The sequence below is a fragment of the Amaranthus tricolor genome, chromosome 2 (genome assembly GCF_026212465.1).
Source record: "Amaranthus tricolor cultivar Red isolate AtriRed21 chromosome 2, ASM2621246v1, whole genome shotgun sequence".
Classification (NCBI taxonomy): Eukaryota; Viridiplantae; Streptophyta; class Magnoliopsida; order Caryophyllales; family Amaranthaceae; genus Amaranthus; species Amaranthus tricolor.
The window spans coordinates 32858727-32875720 of record NC_080048.1 but is presented as its reverse complement, the minus strand read 5'-3'; the positions used below and the strand labels follow the sequence as shown (position 1 = coordinate 32875720).

Here is a 16994-nt window from a genome sequence, read left to right as displayed (position 1 = left end):
GATCCAACCATGTCAACTATGGAATAATAACTTCAATAATTGATTCTCTTTGTTGCATGAGTTGAAAATAAAGAAATTGGTAAGAATATTAAAGTTGTGTAGATATGTTTCAAATGAAGAAAAAATAAATAAAGATTTGTGAATAAGAATTGAAGAAATATACAAAAGAATTGAAGTATATAACTTGAACCCAACTTAATTGTTATGTAATGAGTACCAATCATAGAAAAAAAATTGCGGTCACAGATGTGTTTGCGAAAACAGTTACGAAAAACGACTGTAACGGAGAAATAATGCAAATGCGGTGTGATTTTTGAAAAAAGAATCACATAAGGGATTTTAAACATATCATTGCATTTCTGTTGTTGAACTACGATTATTATGCAATAATATGCAACTATTTATTATAATTTCAATATATGAGATTCTTTTAGTGTATAATTAATCAACTTATTAGTTATAAGTTAATTATTTTGTTTATCAACTAAAACTATGAGTAACCATAAGTAATCATAATAATTAAAGTTAATGGATATTAATATTTTAATGGGAAGACAAATAAAGTTGTAAGGGTGAAATATCGTTATAACGATAAAATAATGAGCGTTACACACTTACAAGTTATATAACAGTCAACGCGACATTTAGACCGTGAAATTTCATGCATTGTTATATAACGGAATTTAACTTCGCGGAAAATTTCAAAGAGGTTATATAACATACGTTATGTAACGTAATGGGGGACTAAAATAAAAATGCAAGGAAAATTCATGATTCTAGAGGAAGTACAGACGAAAAGTAAATAAAATAAATACTATATTGAAATCTGAATCAATAAGTGGCGGTAGCGCAGTTGGTTAGCGTGTTGGTCTCATAGCTTTTCTGAGTAATCCCGAGGTCGGGAGTTCGAATCTATCTCATCCCATTTTTTTTACTTTGGCAGTTTGGCTCTTTACAATAATAATTGTATATTCAAGAACACATAATCGGAAGTTTTGCGTTATAATAATTTCTAAAAGGTGGATATTAATCTATCTATCTATACTAATACATAAACATCAAATTAGAAATGGTATAAATTACAACTAAAAATAAAAAAGATTGAGATAATAAAAGCTTCATATACAATTTGAAAAAAAGAAAGTAGAATAATTAATCAGATTTTTTGCATATCCCCAATTTCACACACATTTATTAGATCGGAAAAAAAAAAAAAAAAAAAAACAACACGCAGCTCTTCATTGCTTCGTTCTTTGTTGAAACACATTCTTTGTGCAATTGATCCTGTATTTCTTTGTGTGGTTCCTTTTTCAGATATGGATGGCTATTTTTATTCATAAGTTTTCTATTTCAATTTATTTACAATTTATTTACAGGAAGAAAATGGGTTTTGAGAACAAGAAAGAAGATGGAGAATTCATTTATTTTGGTTGTTTGGAGTGAGAAAGTATGGTGTTGTAAGGTTTGCACTTTGCAGTTAATAGATTGTTTTTTCTAGCCTTTTTCCCTTTCATTAGTTGAAGATATTATTACATATACATAGTGTTTATACGTAGATGACATCCTCCAATGTCTTGATTAATTTTTTTTAGTTTCATTGAATTTGTATTATTTTTCACTTTAATACATCTCATTTAATTTGTATTATTTTTATTTATTGACGATGATTCACCATATTTTTTAGTTTCATCTATATTTTTTTTACATTTTTAATTTCATCCGAACATTTTATTTTCTCTAATCATTTATTACAACTTTCTCAAAAAATTAGTCTATATTTTCTTTGTTGCAAATCAAATGGAGAGATAAATAATGTACAAATCAGTCGTTTTTAATTTAGATAAAATACTCTCTTTGTTTCTTAAAGTTATTTCCATAATTTATGTTTATAGGATTAAGAAAATTAGACTCTACATTATTAAATTTTATTTTGAAGATAATAAATGTAGTATATTTTGTGAATTACAATTTGTCATTGTCATTTTGACCCATTAACAAATAACGATTTTCATAATTATTAAAATTTATTTAAATTTTTATATAATAATTTTTTAACAATTTATTCGTGCTTGGCATGAGTTTCAAACTAGTAAATTTATATAGGGTAATACAAGACTTGCTGATGCTGAATAGTGAATACTAAAATAGTTACATACTTCATTACTAAATAGTTACATAATTCATTACTTTTATAGAGGCCTATAATAGTTATGTAATCGTCTCATTATGAGACGTATTTATATAATTTGCTCATTTTAGTATTTATCACTTTAAAATTATAAGTAATTAATTTAATAAACTAAATTTACACGAGTTAATCCAATAAAAATAGTCTCATTATAAAACTATCTCATTTAAAAATGTGTGTAGATTAAATCTACTGCATTTTTGTTAGTTTTTCTTCTCAACTTTATGTATTTAAGTGTATGTATCTTAGTTTAAATTTAAATAAAGTTAATTTTATTCAATTTTTTTGAAATCAATTTTATTCATCATTTTTCAAAATCAATTTCATTCATCATTTATTGTCCTTAGTTTTGTAATTATTTCTAATTGCTCAATTTTAGCAAGTTCACTCTATAATTGTCATCTTAATTCATGCCTAAAAACATGTTTAGGATTTTAATTGCAATTTTCATGAGTAGCAAGTAGATTTATTTTTCTAGGGTAAGGGACTGTTTCCGGTTCAAAGTATGAACTAAAATTATAGTGAAAGCAAATAAAAATTAGATCAATAATAAAATTGGCAAATTTAACCCATAATTACATGGACTTGCTTAACCTAATCGACATAGTGCGAGTTTGAGATTAGGGTAACTTAGTTTTACGGTATACTTTAGTTATATTTCTATTAATTTAATCAATATAACGAGAGTTTGAAATAAAAATAAATAGAGTCTAAATTTGATAGTTACTTGACTATCACGAGAGTATGAAATTGATTAGAGCACTTTTAAATATGCCTATGATCCATACTTTTATAGATTTCAATTAATATATTGTTCATAAGAGAATTAGGAGATTTCTATTACTCTAGATTTTCTTAATTATTGTCTTCATACCATATTTTTGTCTGCATTTTCTTAATCACTATTTATAGAATCATCAATCTACATTAGTGTTTTTTTTCACATTATAATTTCTAGAAATAACAAATTATTTAGCCTAGCTTCCCTGAGAACAACCATTAGTGACACGTGCACCGTGTGTTTGTGGTATCATATCATAGTATACTAATTGAGAAATCACTTTGACACGCGATGAATGTAGAATGAGAGTCGAGAAATCCTAATTATTTGCCACTTGTCACTTTAAATTAAATTCCTTAATTAAATGTTGTTTTCTCATTTGCTTAATTATCATTTACTCTAGAGTGTAAATATTGTTTTCTTTTTTGCTTCTACTTCTATGTGAAACGGCTTTTATTTCAGCAACTTTACTTACTCAATTATCATTTACTCTAGAGTCTTTAATGCTAATTTTCAGCTTTAATTAGATTATTATAAAACAACCTTATTAATACTTCAATTCTTCAATATTTTCAACAACATTATAGATGTGAATAAGTTTCTGCTAAATGTGATAAATCATACAATCTATTAAAGATGAAGTTTAATTCCACATGGCAATTTTTAAGTAGGTGAAACAAATGGAATGATTTCATTGGTGGTAGTATGCTCACATGGCAGGTTAATTGCATCATTATAATTTTCTATCAAGATAAAAAAAGAAAACTATTAAATAGGACACTAAATACGAACGTGATAAATACAGTTAAGGAAATATTTTATTAAATAGTCAATTAGTAGTAATAAAAAACTAAGTGTAACAAAATATAGTAGAAAGTAGTTGAATTTGTTATTTAATTCATGCATTAAGGAAATTTTAATTTTAATTTAAAAATTTTTATTTCCTTATTCCTAACATATTAATCTATAAAATAAATAATTTTTTAAAAATCCATAAACTTGTTACTTTTTGGCAAACACGTATTACGTTTCAACTATAAAAATGAAGGAAAAATTTTTTTACCATAAAGTTTAGGTTTGTAAACACAGTTTGCACTTGAACTTCTCTATACACACACACACACACACATATATATATCATAAAAAGTGCCTACTTATAATATTGTAAAACATCGACTATGGTATGCAAAAACACGTACTGCATTAAGCAGAAATACTACTATAATCGTTTAGACTGTGTACCTCAATAATTTAAAATGTCGACTTTCATATGAAAAAAAAACTACTTCAAGATGCAAAAATGCCTACTTTGATATGCAAAAATACCTATTTTGATTTACAAAAACATCTAATTAACTTTCAATAATGCCTACTTCATTATACAAAAATATATGCTATAGTAAGTTCAAAATGCATACCTCTCGTATTCAAAATACTTACTTTATTATACAAAAACAACATCACACGCTTTGCCTCATTTTTTCTATTTTATGGGCATTTATCAATTTTAATCTTATAGATATCAATTTCAACGTAAAGTAAAACTTAAACGGATCAATTAAAATAAAAGATTTTAATTTGGATCTATAAGTGATCAAATTTAACGTTAAACTGATCAATTTTTATCGTAAATATGGCTCTGTTTTTCACAATTTCAGGTCGAAGTCTAATAAAATGGTGTTATTCAAAACCAAATAAACCAATAATATGAAGGACCGTTTAGGACCCTTAAACAGTCCAATCTACTTAAGGCTCAACAGTCCGTCTAATAAAGAGTCGGGCTTGGAGGCCCAACATCCCTAGTCATGGCCCATGGGCTCATGTTGCGCACCAATTTTAAACTAAAAGGTTAAATTCCCTACTCAAAATTTAAACCAAACATTCCCGCTCTCCCTCTCACTTCCATTCGTTCTTTCTCTTTCTTCACACTGTAATCTGGATTCGCTTTCATCACTATGCCTTGTTGGTCTACAGGTATTCTTTCTTGTTATATACACTCCTAAATGCCTTCATTAAAGCCCTAATTTCACTGTAATTTGTTTGTAGAAATTGTTCACTTGTCTTAGTGAAGTGTGGAATATGTTGTGCTTTAGTGATTTTTCAAGGTTATAACATGCTGTATTGAGTTAATTTGAGTTTTTATTGTCTTATTCTTTCTGGATAAGTTAGGTATTTCAAGATTTGGAAAAGGATCAGATTTAGGGTTTTCTTGTAGTTAAGTAGCCTTCATCTAAAGGGGATTTGAAGAAGTCAAATGTATGCAAATAGGCTGTTCAATATGAATCCTTAATGAGTTTTTTCCTTGAAAATGGGGGAAGTTGTACTGGGTAAAAATGTAAATCTTCTTTTCTTATTTTGGAGAAGCCGGAGTTTTCAAGATTTGGATTATTTGTTGTGTTAAGTCTCAAATCTCCTAGTATAGGAGATGCCTTTGATCATCTCATTACCTACTTTCTGACTTGCACACTAGAGAAAGATGTTGGGTGTATGGTAGGGCATGGGGGTTGAGGTTTGGATCAATGAAGTAATCGAGGAAGAGAAAATGGAGTGCCTTGAACAAGATAAGGCCTTGAACAAGGCAAGAAGGTGCACAAAGAAGACCTTGGTTTGTGCCTTGAACGAGGCATAGAAGGGGGTGCACGAGATAGTCACTGAATAGCTGTGCTCGTTCGAGCGGCCTATACAAGGGCCAAACATGGGTTTTGTTTTGCGCTTTTCTTGGGGAGCAAGGAGTCCACTTGTCCTAAATTTCTAGGGTTTAATCCATTGGAGGTCTATATTAAGGGACCAAATCAACATTGGGAAAGATAGAGAGAAGGCTAATACAAGGGAAAAAGGTTTGGGAAACCTAAGAGTCCATTTGTATTAAATTAAGAGTGATCTCTATTAAAGGTGAGATCTTTATACTTGAGAGCTTGTTCTCAAGAGTGAGAATTTAGTTCATTGATGTATTGTTGAATTATTAATGATATTAATCATTGTTTGAGGGAGAAATATATAAGATAACTCATTAATCTTGTTGTGTGTGTTTTATTTCCTCCATTGGTCTTGCTTTGATTTTCCATTGTTGTTTTACCTATTGTTCTTCACCAAATACATCCTAACATCTTTCATTTCAATATTTTATCTTTTTGGAATAGAAACATGAACTTTTCTCGATTCGGGAGAATGATGGTGGGTAAAACTGTTTTATTTCTCTTTTTGGGTAAGCTAGAGTTTTGGGTATAACTCAATATGTGACCATAGAATAAAGTGTGGGAGGAAAAAAAGAAGTATGGCTACTAGGAGATGTTGTGATCTAGGTGTGCTTATAAAGGGTAAGTTTAATCGGACGGCCATGAAACCGACGTCATGATATGTATTAGAGTGTTGGACATTAAAGAAGATCATAGATGAGTGGACATACATTGAGAGATAGAATCCAAAACAAAGAATAAAAAAGGGGTTAGAAGTCGCAAATATTAAGAAGATTAAAGATATCGTTTAAGGTGGTTTAACTATATGCAAAGACAAGGTATCATTGAATTGGTAAGTAAGATAGAAAGTTAGAACTCAGGACACTTAGAAGAGGGTGGTGAAGTCCAAAGATGATTGGAGGGCAGGAGTGGAAAAACATAAAGGGTTAAGTTTTAAAGATTGAGATGGTAGAAAATAGAAATGAATGGAGAAGAAAGAATTTATGTGGACGACCATTGGAACTGATCTAATGGTTCATATAGCCGTATCGTTTGGGATTAAGTAATTGATATTGTTGTGGGCAAGCTAGACTTTTTAAGGTTTAAGGGTTTGAAAATGGGAAAAAGATATGATTTTGATGCAATTGAGGTGAAATTGCATTGGATATAGATATATGTTTATGAAGAAATTACAAATTTGTTTTTCTTTTCGTTTTAGGTAAGCTAAAGTTTTCGAAAAGGGAAAATATGGTTTTTTGGTGGACTTGGGGGAAATTATGCTGGGAATATATGAATAAGAACATGATGATTTGTTTTGTTTAATTAATATCCACATTTACATGTTTATGGACTTTGGAGATCATCTTATATAATGTGATTATTTATTTCATCTATCTAGGTTAATGAAATATAATCAACACTACTGAAGTGGGTACTTGATCAGTTCAATTCAAGGAGCAAGAAAAATGGAAGGAGTGTACAAGGAGTTGGATGAATCAAAGACGGAGTTGGAGAAGCTGAAGGAAGAATATCGGATCAAAACAGAACTTTCTGAAAGTTTGAGAAGTGCTCACACAGAACAATTGGCAAAAAGTGAAGCAGCAAAGTTACAGATTGAAAAGCTCACAGAGGAACTGAATGATAAATCAGAAGAGTTAGCCGAATTGGGGCATCTTTATGAAGAGGTAAAATCCAAATTGCAGGATGCAGAATCATCTCTTAAGCAAGTCAGTTCTGTGAACGAGAAAATTCGATTTGATGCAAGTGAAAAGGTGCAGAAATTGGACCAGGAAAACAGAAAATTGGTGTCGGATTTAGAGGAAGTAACAGGAAGAAATAATAATTTGGAGAGGAAGCTTTATGCTTGCAATATAGAGATTGAGGGTATTAAAAAGCTTCTTTCTGAATCACAAAGGAAGTGCTTAGAAGCGGAAGAAAAGGTCCGAGCAGGAAGGGAATCGAAACATAGAGAGGACGTGATATTGAAATTGGAGGAGGAAAGCATGAGCATGCAGGATCAGCTGAAATGGAAGAAAGAACAGTTTTTACATCTTGAAGAAGCGCACACTCGGCTTCAGAACATGTTTCAGTCAAGCAAGAAGGAATGGGCATCCGAAAAATCAGATATGTTGGAAGAGATTACGACGTTGCAGTCTAAATTGGATTCTCAAATTAGAATCACTGAAAGTCTTGAATCCCGGCTTAAGATGTGCAATCAAGCTCTCACACATGAAGAAAGCCGAAGGAAAGCTTTGGAGGTTCAACTGTCAGAATCAAAACAATGCTTCGATAATGTTTTAGCCGAGTATGAGGAAGCTAAAGCAAAGATTGAAAGCCTCAGCAATAAACGTGATGAAGATATTGCGGATTTGAGGAATTCACTTGGGATAAAAGAGATACTGTTGAAGGAGATGGAGTACAAGGCTACCCGCCTTGAGGAAGATAACAAGGAGCTTCTTGAATCGTTGAAAGAGCTACGAGAATCTCAAATCAACAAAAGAAAAGTGGATCCTTCTGTGAACAAGCTTCGCAACAAGCTTAAAGACTTCGAACAGGTTCATAGCAAGTGCTCATTGGCTTTGAAGGAAAGAGAAGTTGAATGGAACTTGAAAATGGAGAAGCTGCGGGGAGAGATGAAATGTAATGAATCTGATTTGAAGAGACAGAGTGAACAACTGGAACAACTGAAAGCGCAGTTGGATTGTTGTCACTCTGTAATGGAAGTTTCGGGTGTAGAGACCTCCATACTGCTCTTAATCATGAAGTCTATACTTTCTGACACACTAAAAATGTACGGAAGAGAGGAGAAAGATATTGTTCACCAGTTGGATATGGGAGACTGCACTACAGCAGAAGCTCGAACTCTTTGTATCGAGCAGTTGCATGAGGAGATTGCGGCGATGGCACAAAAGCTGGATTCAATGACGTTATTGGAGAGTGAACTTTTGCAGCATAAGCAGATGCTTAAAGGGTCATCCGATTGCCATATTCGCTTGAAAGAACAAATTAGCCAGATGGAAGTTTCGATCAACAATTTGTCAACTGCGCTAGAAAAATCGAATGCTGAATTCGCAGCAAAGTTGAGAGAGGCTACAAAGACTCAGATGGAACTGCAGATATGGAAATCTAAAGCAGAAAGTTTTGGAACGTGCCTTGAACAAAGCCAGGAGGCCTGTCAAAACTTGGAGAAAACTGTTCTTGAACAGGTTGAGACAGAACAAGCTCTTAGAATAGAGAACGGATCTTATCAATGCAAAATTAAAGAACAAGAGCAGAAAATTGAGGATCTTCAACACAAGACAATTTCGCTCGAAAAAAACCTTTTAGAAAAAGCAGCCGTAACAAAGGCAATGAGAATAGAGTTGGAAGCGGCAAACAAGAAAGAAGAGTACTATCTCAACACCCTAAAAGAAAAGGATTCTATAGTTGAAAACCTCGAGAAAGAGATAGAGGCAATAGAACAATCCATGAAACGAGAATCATCAGCAGCTGAATCTGCTAGGCGAGAAGCACAGATCAAGTTTCAACTTGAACAGGAAGAACTGTGTAAGACCATCACGGCACAAAAGGATGAGCAGATAAGGTTTTCTCGGGAGTTGGCTTCATCATTAGAACAGGAGCTCTTGGATTTGGGTCTCTCGTCCCTTTCACAAGGTCTAGAAAATATGATTCAGATTGTTGCACTCAAAGATACTTTAGAGAACTACCAATTGTGTGTGAAAGTAGAGGTGGAAAGTAAGAACAATGCAACTGATGTACTAACCGAAGAGGTTAGTAATCTACATCGAAGAATGCAGCTTCAAGGAGAGTCTCTACTTCATTCACAACGATCAGTTAAAGAACTCGAAGTTCTGGCCGAGTCTAACAAGATGGACACCGAAAAATTGTTAAATCAATTAAAGGAAGACCGACATAAATTCAACGAACTGGTTAAAAGTCTTGAGCAAGAAAACGAGGTTGCGACAGAGAGCATCAAAAGGTTGTCCTTTGAAAGAGACAATCTGGTTGTTTATCTAGAAGCGATGAGTGAGCAATTTGGTGGATTATGTGCTGAAGATTTTAAGCTCGAGAAAATGCTGTTGCAAATGTTACAGAACTCTGACAATGATAACTTGTTCGCATCAAATGAAAGTTATCACAAGGATACGAAGAAGGAAATTCTTAAAACATGTGATAGATCACCATTACGAGAGATCAACCATTGATAGTCGTGTAATACTTTTCTTTCGCATCATTTTTTCAATGCCTTAGTTTAGGATGTTGTTAGAAACCAGATGTATGAGTAATTTTTTTAAAACTTGTATAACGAAGCTGATGAGAATGTAACAGGTAAATGGATGTATCCTTTCAATCTACTTGATGAATTTCACACTTAATTGGTTATATAGGTTATGGACATGCCTTAGTACCTCTATGTTATTAAGCTAATTTATCCGAAAATAAAAAATTGTTTTTGATTACTTTTAACAAGCATCAAATGCAGCTTCATGTAAGAAATACAAATTTACATAAATAAGAAGTGCAACTAGTTTAATGAGCAGTATACTCATTTTCTAAAACTATACCCAATATAATCTGTTTGTAATACATTTTATTTGCAAAATTAAACAATTTCTAAGGTTTATCATATTATTTCAACAGAAAAAACTTCTGTCTTCTCTAGCAAAAATGGGGGCAAAAGGAAAAAATTATAGATATCAAAACTATCTTCATGTATTTCGGCAAAGTGTTACGCCAAACAATAGTCATGCTCACTTGGGAAAATGCTTATTCTTCAGGAGCAGCACTTGCAGCATTGAGATCCACAGTAAGGTCAAGTTCCTGAGACATGTTTAACATACATAAGATATTGAAAACCCGAAACCTTATGTTGAAGGATGGTCATGGGTCTGTTCATAAATAATTAAGTCCGAGCTTGGGCAATGGCGAACCCATGATTTTAACCGGACCTTAAAATTGACTATGATAATTAAATAAAAACAAAGAAAATTAGAGGGGTGTGATATTTTTTTACTTAAGAAACTTAGTATGATTCACATTATATGGTGGGTTCTGGGCACCCTCAAACCCTACATAGGTTCGGCATTGAGTTTAGGTTCGTTTCTAATGTTTCACCCTCGGATCTGCCCAAAAACCATCCTAGACCGCCCTAAAATCTACCTAAACTCGACTTATACTCAACCGATAATAGCATTGAAGTAACAAGAATCACCTTTCCAGTAATTTTTCGGTACAAAGCAATCACATCCTTCACAGTGGACTCAAAATGTGTTGTTGCATCATAACTCTACAAGAAATTCAATCCACAGATTAATGTTTACAACATAAAAAGAGATCATCTATAAAGTTATATATTGGATTTAGAACTTACAGTGGAAATGAAGCAGCAATCAGATTCAGAAGAGTTAGTAGGTTCATATCTATCATAAGAATCATAGAATATCTCATCTACCGGTCCAAGAAGATCGATTCCAGGCTTTAGCTCGGTCTCTGGGTTGTCAGTCTCTGCTTCAGTTGTGACAAATGCTATGTATTTCCCTTTAGCAGCAACATTATGAGTGTAAGAGCAGCAGAATAAGTACCTGTAAATAATCAGAGAAATGTTTAGCTCAACAGTCTAATTGTATATATTCTGATTAACATGCGTTGCATAAAAATAGAGCCATAGTCAGAGTTAGAGTCAAAGTCATCAACCCAGTATGCCGCATAATGCATTGTATAAAAATAATTGGCCAAAACCAAGAGAAGTCGTATTTTTGATAGGCAGAAATACAACAAATAGTTCTTGCAACACAAAAATGTCAAGTAGAAAGGTTGACGGATAAGTTGATATAAGTATATAACATATGTTGGGACATCAACCATCAGCTTAAGCTTTTGGTTGAGTTGGTCTGTTGACTTGATATCAGAAGCTAACGTGTAACTTGGACTCTAAAATTCGCAAATATTTGATCTAAATTGAAGGGTTAAAGTGTCATATTCAAATCTTGAGGCTTGGAATATGGAATGAATACTAAGGATAAATGAAGAAGCCGAGTAACATAAGTACGAAGAAGCCGAGTAACATAAGTACGAGAATTGACTTACATGTCTGATTTACGACCAAGTTGCTTCTGAGGCAGGATCACTTGAACTGAGTGCGAGTCTTTCGTATCAGGAATCGGGTGACTCATTATACATATAGCACGGGTAACTCTACCAACCTTTTGCACCTGTTGCATCCATAATCAAACATTATATCGAATTTATTATGTTTCGAGGATGATCAGAAAATCGTTCTGTATTTGGTAGAGAAATTCTTGACGAGGATATCAAATTAAATCGAGAACTTGCCTTATCGGGTAGATATGATGGATCACATACAACTTTCTTGCATTTGGCAGTTTCTCCTTCAGAGGAAACACCAATAGCCTTCCCACTATCATCAAAGACTACCTATAATCCAAAAGTACATTGAAATGAGTTCATTCACATGGATTTTTAAGTCTTTGTGATCTCAAACAATAAATATTTAGCTATAAGTACTGTCAAGAAACCAACTTAACCAAAAGCTTAAGGTTAATGGTTAAGGCCCCATAATATGCTATATACTCTATCACACCATCTTACACGAGTACCTTTTGGGCTAGAAATGTAAATGCGGCATAAGCCTTTCTCATATCTAATACTAAATATTCCACTTTAAATGAGGGCTGATTGAGATTCGAACGACCTCTTGTCACAATGGCTCTGATACCATGTCAACGAACCAAGTCAACCAAAATCTTAAGCTAATGGTTGAGGCCCTGATATATGTTATATACTCTAACAAGGACAACATATATATATTTTCTTAACTAGTAGATAAATAACAGTTCGTCGCACATTACCGAACAATCAGGCTTGTTAAGCATGTAAGTTCCACCATAAACCGCACTCAAACGAGCAAATCCCTATCAAGGAAAGTAGAAAACATTATAAGCATGTCCCACATGAGTGATTAAATAATCATAAGGAGGGATGAGTCAACATAAGTTTACCTGAGGCAATTCTCCAAGTCCATACATTGGATAGATGTAAGGAGAATTTCCTTTATAACGTGCCAAAGACTCTGCATAGAGCTTTGTAACAAAACCAATATGATTAGCTATGAATTATTGTGATTATTAAAAGTTGTGCATTTATTGTTTATTGTTTGTTAGCTGGTTCGTTTCGCTTGTTTAGCCACTAGCCATCTAATAGCATTGATTTATTTGTTAGCTTTTAAGTTAGCTGTATAAGTCAACTCTACCTGTATCTGTAGTATTAATATTAATCTTTTGTTGTTTATTAGAGACTAAGTGAGTCAGTAGGTTAGAGAAAAGGAACCTTTTCATTTTAACCTAAAAATCATTCATCAAAACGATTTTTTTACTGTTTGACTAACTAATAATAAGTCAACCAACAAGCTGGCCAAAAAGTTATTAGCAAACAAAGACAATGATAAAGCCTTAAACTCATCAAATGGGGTTGGCTACATAAATAAGTATCATTATTTAAAGAGATTGCGACTAATAAAGATTATACTTTATTCGCTCCTATGTTTGATACTAATGTACATCTACAAAAGTATGTCTTAGTGGTTAAAGATGAGAATAAGAATCACCTTCATCCTTTTCACAAAATCTAAGGCAGGTTGATCCAAGTAAGAGTCATCCAGATAAAGTGCCAAAGCATGGCCAATAAAGTCAATTGTATCATCCTCTAGACCATATTTTCTACATAAAATTAAACAAGGAAAAAGATTAAAGCATATAAAAGATAATCAATGATGAATTTATATGTAACATTCAACTTATTAGAATTATGTAAGGGCGTAAGGCTGTATTCGGTGGACTGCCGGTGATTACTCTTGGAGGTTGTAGATTAGCCTCACAAATTAACACAAGTCTTTTCGGCGCACTTTAGCCTCACTTGTGCACACCCGAAAAAATTCTCAGGAGGTTATCTATCTTAAGATTGCTTCCCATCAAGCACGCATAACTGTGGAGTTCTTAACAAATGGACTCTCATGAAAAAAAGATACACCTTATTAATATGAGTAGTCTATTAATCCTTTTTAAAGCTCAACCCGATGTATCACACAAGTAATGCATTTTAAATTGTAGATTTCAATAAAATTGAAAACATAAATGAGGAATTTAAGGATGACAAGGTTTGAAAAATCATTATCAAATTCTCAACTTTAACTACTTATAAAACATTGGTGGAACGTGCTCAAATCCAAATTTGAATTTCATCGATTAGCCAAACATAAAATTTGAGCCGATTTTAGATTTTCAAATGAAATTATTATTTCCAAACATAACAGTAGAGGGGTGAGATAGTACGTACGAAATAAGATCTCTAGCAGTAATCGTGTTCAAATCCAATCCTTCATGAGACTTGGGATCATCATCTTCATATTTTTGTACGTAAATAAAGAATTTATTTGCTCGTCTTTTTTCGAAAAGTCCCATTAATGGAGATTTTAGAGCTTCAACATCTGTAGCAGGCACTTTGTAAATCTGAAACAAATACTTTAAAAGTAAGCACGCATACAAGTAACCAACTCAACTAAAAATTTAAGTTGATGGTTGATATTTCAGGATATATTATACGCTTTAAAACGCCTTCTCACACGAGAACCTATAGGGCTAGAAGTGTGGATGCAATACATGCTTATACATAATGCTAAATATTCTACTTTGAATGAGGGTGGTTGATATTCAAACCCATAAGCTCTTGTTATACTGGCTTCTAATACTAACCAAAAGCTTAAGTTGATGGTTAAAGCATAGGATATGTTATACATTCTAACAACACCAAAATTTCGAGATACGAGACCTCCTAGTCCTAGAAATTTAATAACTGTAAATTGTATAGGAATTTTCATTTTCTATGTTTGATTAAAATTTGTTTAGCAAATACTGTGAAAATAAGTAACTCTGAATATTATTTATTTCAACTAAATTAAAAGATAGCCAAATAACGTTGTTTGAGGGTAACTAGAAGTGCAGTCTTTTTAGGGGTTTAAATATTTCACTAGAATTGATAGGCATATAAAATTCAAATTTATAACCGTTATTTTGATTTTTAATATTATGTCAAATAATAAGCTCAATTAAAATTTTAAACTGACGGTTAAAATTTGATAATATATTATTATATACTCTAAATAATATACGTACCTTGCTCTTATTGTAGACAAAACTACCATCCACTGCTTTGAAATTAAGATACTTAGTGACATCAGTGTGGATGAGTATTTGAACTAATACTTCATTTGCCATCATAAACTGCACATTAAGTTATTAATGCTCCATTTATTAACGAAGATTACGAACAACTTAGCAATTTATAAGTTAATCAAATAGCTTAATTATCATTATAAATAAATTAAAAATAAAATTTATAAATAAAAATTGCGCATGGCCTAAGTATGTATATAATATTGATGTAATTATGTCACTATTTTAAGAGGATTGTCATATTCCGTGCATGAGACGAACAATAATCTAGTTTATATATACATGTGACAAAATTAGGATTTGAAGTTACTTAGTTTTCATAAGAGCTAATAAATAATGAATATAGAAAATTTTGGATGTATAGAAACTTAATTTGTAATGCTTTAGATATTATTTTATTTGTCAAATTTAAAATATATTTTTTTCTTATTTAGTTGAACATAAAAATTTGCAATAACATCGAATTTTACAATTAGCATGTTAGTTTGGTAATTAAATGTTAATTTTGAGAGAATTTTCACTTTTTATGGACGTTAAAAAATATACAAACCAATCAAATTACAACTATACAAATAAATAATGTCAAAAATTTAAAGGATTTAAGAAGCAACCAAAGAGGTGGTAGACTTTGAATGAGAAATGATACCTTAGGAATCATGTCAACATTGTATTCCTTGCTTGAACCTAAGGTTTCCGGAGGGGCATCGTCACCTCTAAATCTCTTCCAAAGCTAAATTCATTGTAGCAAACCACCTTAGACTTTATTTTAAAAAAAAATAAAACAAAATTTTATTATACTCCCTTTGTTCCTATGAACTCGACACATTTTTCTTTTTAATCGGTTTATCTTATTTTGATGAAATTTCCTTTTATACAAAATTTCCCACTAGTTTCTTTTATTTTTATATCCACACAATTTCTTTATACAAATTTACTTTGTTGCAATCTAAAGAGTGTCTGTAATATTTTGAGTTTAATGTAAATATTATTATTTTAACCAACCTGATTAAGATTAAGAGAAGTTGAAGCTCCCCCATAGTAGTCATTTCTGTCCATATGTAGAACCTATGATTTTCGGAAACGCAAGGAACAATTTCAAATGTACGATCACATTAGTGAATTGATTAAATGTGTAACGGTACGAATTTACGGAATAAAAGTCCTAAAACATAGAAAACATCTCTACGAATTTACGAAAAAAATATATACGTAAAAAGATGCATCAATTTCAATATCACCCAATCTATGTGTGGCGGACTTGCGGACATAGAAATGATATTTAAAAAATATAAAAACATATACATGTATTCTTTTTTAGCAAAGACATTATTTCCGATAAATTTTAAGAATTAAAATTTGAAAATGAAAGACAAGGGAGAAATATACTTTAAGGCCATCAACTGAAAAAAGGCCACTAAGAATGCATTCCTTAAGGCCAGTGCCAAGAACAATCACATCATAGTCAACATCCATAGCAATATTTTGAGAGAATAATTCTGTTGGGATTAGTTTTTTTGATTAATGTTTAGCTAAAAAATGGAAGAAAAATGGATGAGAATGTAGGAATAGATGAAGAAGATTTGAAAGGTGTAACGAAATTAGCGTTTAAATCATTGAAATTAGATAAAAATAAAGATAAACATTGCCCCTAAACTTTGAAGAAAGTTTATTTTTAAAAATATTAATTTTATTTTTTTTAACACCCTTTTTTTTTTCAATTTTCACCACATCACATTTGTCAATTACCAAAAATATGTAAATAGTAGGATGTTTAGCTACAACTACAATATTTTTATATGTTTGATATATAAATTTTAATTTAGTTAAAAAAATAATTTTATACGCTTAAGTTAAATAGTTGTAATGAGGCTATAAACGACATTTTTTTTGTTTTAGTTTCTGTGCTTCAGTTTTTATCTGAAAAACAATTAACAATTACAATTATTTTATCTTACTTATAATTTTAAAAATAATTAAAACATCCAAAAAAGTCAATGCTACTAAGCATATGTTATTATTTGCCAAACACTCTTATATGGTATTTATATTAAGAGGTAAAATTTCAAAGCAAAATGATTTTTTTTTTTAAATCTGAACATTAC

General features: G+C 31.6%; 2 protein-coding genes across 3 annotated transcripts; one reads left to right on the top strand and one right to left on the bottom strand.

Annotated features, from left to right (window-relative positions):
- The first annotated feature begins 4852 nt into the window (after positions 1-4852).
- LOC130806847 (uncharacterized protein At4g38062-like) lies at positions 4853-10066 on the top strand. 2 transcript variants are annotated; one of them, XM_057672066.1, is made up of 2 exons: positions 4853-4943; positions 7044-10066. In XM_057672066.1, the coding sequence occupies exon 2, from the start codon at positions 7111-7113 to the stop codon at positions 9847-9849; it is 2739 nt and encodes a 912-aa protein (XP_057528049.1). In that variant the 5' UTR covers positions 4853-4943; positions 7044-7110; the 3' UTR covers positions 9850-10066. The 2 variants fall into 2 exon arrangements, with proteins under 2 accessions (XP_057528049.1, XP_057528048.1); XM_057672065.1 differs by having other exon boundaries at positions 4872-5861; positions 7044-10060.
- A 238-nt stretch (positions 10067-10304) lies between these two features.
- Positions 10305-16403, bottom strand: LOC130806238 (guanosine nucleotide diphosphate dissociation inhibitor At5g09550-like). Its single transcript, XM_057671245.1, has 13 exons — positions 16279-16403; positions 15895-15957; positions 15539-15622; positions 14833-14940; positions 13997-14169; positions 13269-13380; positions 12664-12744; positions 12514-12576; positions 11978-12079; positions 11732-11856; positions 11016-11226; positions 10857-10931; positions 10305-10465 (listed from the first exon to the last, which is right to left on the bottom strand). Exons 1-13 carry the CDS (start codon positions 16363-16365, stop codon positions 10412-10414), a joined length of 1338 nt encoding a protein of 445 aa, XP_057527228.1. The 5' UTR covers positions 16366-16403; the 3' UTR covers positions 10305-10411.
- Positions 16404-16994: the final 591 nt, after the last annotated feature.